Source organism: Lagopus leucura, unplaced genomic scaffold, assembly GCF_019238085.1.
Source record: "Lagopus leucura isolate 7727_CA_CO unplaced genomic scaffold, USGS_WTPT01 Super-Scaffold_100001, whole genome shotgun sequence".
Classification (NCBI taxonomy): domain Eukaryota; kingdom Metazoa; phylum Chordata; class Aves; order Galliformes; family Phasianidae; genus Lagopus; species Lagopus leucura.
In genome coordinates this window covers 70,165,750-70,171,879 of record NW_024962262.1, presented here as the reverse complement: position 1 = coordinate 70,171,879, position 6,130 = coordinate 70,165,750, and the positions used below count along the sequence as shown (strand labels likewise).

The following is a 6,130-nucleotide window of genomic DNA, read 5'->3' as shown; positions in this document are numbered from 1 at the left end:
TGATGGAGGAGGTCTCCCCCCCATCAGTAAGTGCCATTCGGCTTGGCATGTGTCACGGGAATGCCAAAAAGGACTGTTGCCATGGGAATGGACGCATCTGGAGCCGCTTCCCCCCTCCTGCCCACGGCAGCTGGATGCGGAGGGGAGCACCACGGGAAGGAGGTGGCGGGGAGACGGGCACAAACAACGCGTGCACGTTAGAGGAGGGACCTTCCCAGAATGAGAGTGCCGTGGGACACAGCGGAGAGGGGACACCGAGCTGCCAGGCAGCGGTGGCTCAGCCTGGTGGGATAAGCCTTGTTTTCTGCTCTGGTGGGAAGCCCAGTAAAAGCCCAACAGTAGCAAGATGGGATCTGCCTCCTCAACTTACCGGCCCAAGTGTATTTATTTGGATATTGATGGAAGAATTCAAAAGGTACTTTCGCTGTTTTTCGCAGAGCGGCGTTTCCGGACGCAGCGGTGGCGCAGGCGGTGTGTGCGTCGCTCGCCCTGTTCCTGCACGGAGAGTCGGACGCGTGATGCATTCAGCCTCTGCTGAAAGGGAGGGGGGTCTGGAGAGGATTCTGATTTTTATTTAAAGGGGAAGGGGCACCCGGCAGCCCGTGAACACCCGGTGCGGCTGGCAGGATCTTGGCAGAGGTGCGGGACCCCTCTCCGAGGGCAGCCTCCCGATAGTTTGCAAAGTTTTGCCTGCAGAGAAATGCTGGAGGGCACGGAGATGTGTGGGACTGCCTACCCGGGGGTTGAGTTTTCCTAGGGAGAAGTTACAGGGCAGGCAGGTGCCGGGTGATGCCGTGCGGTAGCGGTGTGGGAGCCCCCGCCGCACTTGCGAAGCCGTTCGTCGATATCGGTAGATGTTAATAGGATCTTGAGCTCCCGTTCCCCACCTGGCTTAGCGAAAGGTCACGGCACAGGGGAAGTTGTGGGGGAAGTGTGTTCTGGCTGAAGGAGAGAGCTCACGCCATTCAGCAGAGAGCCCACAGCTTTTCGACAGAAAAATGCTTTGGCATTCCTGTAAGTCCGTCCTCTTCTTCTTTCTGTTGGCAATTCCTTGGCCACAAAGCAAATGCCTTTCATGCAACAAAGCAAAAGCTACCAAGAGGTTCATGAGCAACTCATCTCTGACTTGCAGAATTCCAGTCTTGATCCCTGGTGCTCCTGCTTGGAGTTCCTTTCACACGTCTGTGCTGTTTGTTGCTCCTTTAAAAAGAAAAAACAGCAAAGATGCCCTTCCCCATCCCTTCTCTCTCCTGTATCAGGCAATGGCAGAGCTAACAGCCCCTGCAGTCCCCTTTCACTGCCTGGGGGACCCCCTCAGCCTCATTGCACGGAACCACCATCGGAAAGAGGGCCCTGAGGAGGCTGGTGCTGTGAGAGTGCCTTCCAGAGGTGTCAGTCAATCACATTGGCTGTCATTTCCACTGGGGTGAGTTTATAAACAAGAGTGTTTCTCAGAACCTTTCTCTGGAGAGTACTTTTGTCACTGAAAACACAGGAGAGACCAAAGCACATGGGCAAGCAAATGCAAACCCAGCCAATGTTAAGCATTATTTTTTTTCTGGCCTGATAAACATTGTCTCTTTCTTTTGTCAGATGTGAAATTCCATCTGTGCAGTGTTTGGAAGGATTCCTGCTGTAAACATACTGCTTAAATGGGGTTCACCCAGGGGTAAGCAGGGCATAGCGCTGATCCTCATGCCTCCTCAGTAACAACATCAGCTAGGACAAAAAGCAGACCTTAATCTTCTGAGGAATGCGGTATTGGAGACTTCTAAAGGGAACTCATTAAATCAATGCTGAGCCGGTAATGAGGTATGAGCTTCATTAGAGCAGGGCTTGCTGAGTTTGAAAGGGCTCAGCTCCAACTCGCAGCTGGCTTGCTGGGTCTGGCAGAACCCTGTAAAAGGGCTGCCCGTGCTACAGGAGTGTGGCAGCCATTATTACGAGTGAATTTCGTGTTTCCACCACATCGTGTGTCCTCAGGTCACACTGCTGACTTTAGAGGTCGTTGTTTGCCCTCTGCACTGGAGGAAAGGAAGCGATGCCCCAGGCTCAGAGGGTGGCCGCTACCCCTGGGAGCCTACAGTTTGCAGATGAGCACTGGGAAATGCTCTGCAGCAAGCGCTGAGCTGAGCTAAGTAGGTTTGTGTGTCATCAGGTCCAGAGAGGCACAGTGGGGAGGGCAAAGGTATGTGGTTTAGTGCTTTGCTGCAATGGTCAGAGCTGGAGGAGAGTTTGGTAGCACTGAATAGATGCAATCCATGGGACAAACAGGGCAGGATTTTTTAATGTCAGAGCCTACAACACAAGGGGTGACTTCTGCATCCACCAGGAGAGGGCTTCTGGATGTGGCTCTGGGCAACCTGGTCTGCTGGTTGTCAATCCTGCACATAGCAGGGGAGTTGAAACTAGATGATCATTGTGGTTCTTTTCAACCCAGGCCATTCTATGATTCTATGATTCAGGATGATGGTGGCTGTGTCCTGGCCAAGGGATGTGGGATGGGCCCTGTGGTGGAGGCAGAACAGTGCGTAGGGAAGAGACCTGTCAGGCCGCTTAGGAGGGAGATCAAAGGCTTTGCAGTGCTACAGAGAAGGTGCCCTGCACAGGACAGCTTCAAAGAGGCCATTTGTTCTCAGGGCTGAATCAAAATTGGGGTTGCAGTGTAATTCATCAGTATCTCGCCAGTGCCTACGCAACGTGGATGCACACCTGGGGGAATCAGCACTACAGGATTTATCTGTTTCTAAAGGATACTCTTTCCCAGAGATATTACAAAAGTTCCTAAGCCACTTCCCTGGTCACTCACATTCCTCTGTGCTGTGCATGCACATCTCAAAGAAACACATCCATGTCCCCCTCATGATAGCCAGGCCTACTCCAGCCAAGGAAGACAGCGGAGTGAGGAATGGTGCCCATGTTTCATGGAAGATAAGGAGATCTCACAGCACCGTGGCAAAGATTTCTCCTCAATCCCAGAGTGCCTCTGGATGGGGTTGAGCAGCCAACCCCCAGTCTACCAGCTGAGAAGCCTGAAAAACTCGAGCAAGCCACCAGCTGTGGCTCTGCAGTCTTATTTTCCTTCACATCATTAACCCTTTGGCTGCTTTTAAAAGAAAAATTCCTATTGACTGTTTTGTATTAGAAGTCTATTAGCATGAAGATCACACCCATACACACACATATATATATATTTCTTCTTTTCCACGCAGAAACTACTGGGGAGTACTTGGTTTTGAGCATTGAGATTACAGGGGTGAGAGCAGAGCCAGCCAATGGCCACATTCCCAGGTGGGTGGCTTCATGGCTCTCATTTCCAAATGTCAAAGGGTGGTGGCTTTACTCGCCTGGTTGTGAGGAGTTGCTCTGAGAAAATGCTTGACTTGAGCGGATTTCTGTTTCCAATGCCTTAATCAACATCATATTTGAAACGAGGATGGAAAGTCAAATGGGTACAGAGCCTGAATGAACTGGAAAAATGAGGACCGCCGACTTTGTCAGAGCTAAGGAAATCACTCTGGTATTTCTTCCCCTTCACAAAGCAAGTAAAGAATTTTGGAGCCATTTTACTGGCTTACTGAGTCATTCTGGATGCCGGGCAGAGTAATTAGCTCTCTCCTCCTCAGAAAAATGCACTTTTCCCTGTGTCTACCATGCGAACCCGTTGAGCAGCACACGCACATATCCACAGCTCTTGCTCCTCTTGGCCTGAGACACACAAAGAGGGGAACAAAGCGAAGATTGAGTTTTGGGTTGCGGTAGTTGCATTGAAATGTCAGCGCATGGGAATAGTTTCTGTCATGTGAGCTTTGCTTTTTAATTAGAGCAACAGCCACTATGGTATAAATGCCTAGACTCCAGCAAACCCAACAGATTTTTCCAAAGCTTGCTGCACTATTTTTAACGCACCAAACTGAATTCAGATTAAAAACAAAACGCAGCAGAAAAATACTGGCTTGATGATCAGTTCAAGGCCATTAAATATCTTTGTATCCCTAATTGCTGCAAGACAGTCCCCGTGATTCTCTTGGCAAGTCATTCACAGGTTCCTCCAATGCCAAAACCCTTTGTAGCCTCTTCAGTGAGGCTTCAGTATGTACTTGTGGGACCGAGGCCATTTTCCTATGACTGGCAGGTCTCTGTGGGCAATGGAGCCTGTGAGGTAGTGCATGCAGAGCCTGGCCAGCACTCTTGACCAATGCTGGCTCTGCAACTGAAGCCGGCCCTGGTGAGCCCAAGGCAGCTGCTGGATGTTCTTGTAAAGCAGCAAAAATGAACAGCAGTGTCTCTCAGACTCCAGCATGTTACAGAGTGTGAGGAGTACGTAAACATTTGAAAAAATAAAAACGGCTTCAAACAGGCTTTTTAAAAATGGCATAAAATGTTACACTGGAGGCCATTTTCTCTTTCCTTTCCTCTCCTTTCTGTCCTCCCCATCTAGTGGTAGTGCAGTCCATCCTCATGCAAAAGTTTAACTGCTAGTGATACCCAAGGTTTTGGACAAGCAAACCATACCAACATATGTTCCTCACGTGCTCAGGGTAGTACAAACAAGAAGAAACCATTTTGTTTCTAGCACCTTTGCCATTAAACTCAACAGCTACCAACTGGCCTTTCACCTCTCATTGCTTTTCCTTGCTGTAATGACTAATATCACATGTTTAAAAGCCTTATATTATTAAACATGACTGAATGTTATTAGTAATATTAATATTAATATATTAATACATTGTTATTTTTGTGAATAATTTTGAAACAAGCAGCCTAGCTTCATTCACGTTTAGTGAGGACATTTGGTGCCAAAGCAGCCTTATTACCTAGTTTACAAAATATTTTGAGCCTAATGCATTAGAGTGCTACAAGGTTAATTGTGATTAGTACTCCATTAGAAGCTATTGTGTGCCCTTTCTGTGTTAATAGAAGCTAGAGCATGAACATTTCAGTTACTTGTCAAAGGTTGAAATATTTCTATGTCTGCTATAAATGCTAAGAAACTTCAGCTCAGCTTCTCAAAATCAGCCTTGCTAGTTCCTGGTTGCATTCTCTCATGAGTACAGAAAGACTGAATATTGACAATGTATCTCTTAGTATAGTCAGTAGATTGCAAAAAGTTCTCCTTAATGTATCTTCCTTTCTCTATGTACTCTCAAAAAATTAATGAGATCCTTCCTCGTATGACAGAGCCCACCTTTGCTATGCTGTCCCTTTCAATGAACTTCCAAGACTCATGCTATTGCATCATGAACATTCTCTTTCCTAAAAAGAAAGACCTCCTTTCCCGTAGTGTTCTGTTCAGGAATGTTATGAAGGATGGGAACCATGACTTACCACATACCCACATGCCTCAGTTCTGCCTGAATCCTATTTCTCATTTCAGAGCAATGTACATAAGCAGAAAATCAATAGGAATCACCCTACCTAAACCTAAACCATAGTCATCTAAAAGTCAGTAGTGACTACTCCAAGTTAGTCATGTGAGTTCCCCCACAGGCACTGGGGAGGAGGATGGTATCTCCAGAGGATGATTCATCCAGTCTTAAACTGGATTTTGGAGACACGTGGGCTGATTTTCCCATTGGAATTATGTGGTCCTCTTCCTCTACTGACAATATTCTTTAGACTCAGTGTCTAGCCAGGCAACATAGATGAGACACCTCGCCTGTAGACAGTTATGTTAGATGAATCCTATTGTACATTTCATTTAGGTACCATGGTGAAATGAATGAAGTCCAGACACTGCTCAGCTGAAAGTTAGGTACAAACCACTGGGGCTGTGGAGTAGCCTTACCTTGAGACATTCAGGCTGTACGGGGCTCTGAGCAACCTGGTCTAGTTACAGGTGTCATATATAGGTGTTCATTGCAAGGGAGTTGGACTAGATGGCCTTTAAAGGTCCTTTCCTACACATAAAAGTTCTATGATTCTATGATGAGCTCTTGGCAGTGAAAGTAAAATGTCTGCCACATTCCTCACTGCCTAATACAGAGTCTGAAGAGTTCAGAGGGAGTTTTTATTTTTGTTTGGATTCTTGGCCAAGGGCTCTTCCTTCCTTCCTTCCTTCCTTCCTTCCTTCCTTCCTTCCTTCCTTCCTTCCTTCCTTCCTTCCTTCCTTCCTTCCTTCCTTCCTTCA

The 6,130-nt window shown here is 47.5% G+C and overlaps 1 protein-coding gene across 1 annotated transcript in view; it reads left to right on the top strand.

Annotated features, from left to right (window-relative positions):
- The first annotated feature begins 236 nt into the window (after positions 1–236).
- PDE9A (phosphodiesterase 9A) overlaps positions 237–6,130 on the top strand; it is a 42,336-nt gene continuing 36,442 nt past the window's right edge. Inside the window, exon 1 of the mRNA XM_042867089.1 lies at positions 237–415. Coding sequence (XP_042723023.1) covers positions 347–415 — 69 coding nt within the window. The 5' untranslated portion in view covers positions 237–346. The remainder of the gene's footprint in view (positions 416–6,130) is intronic.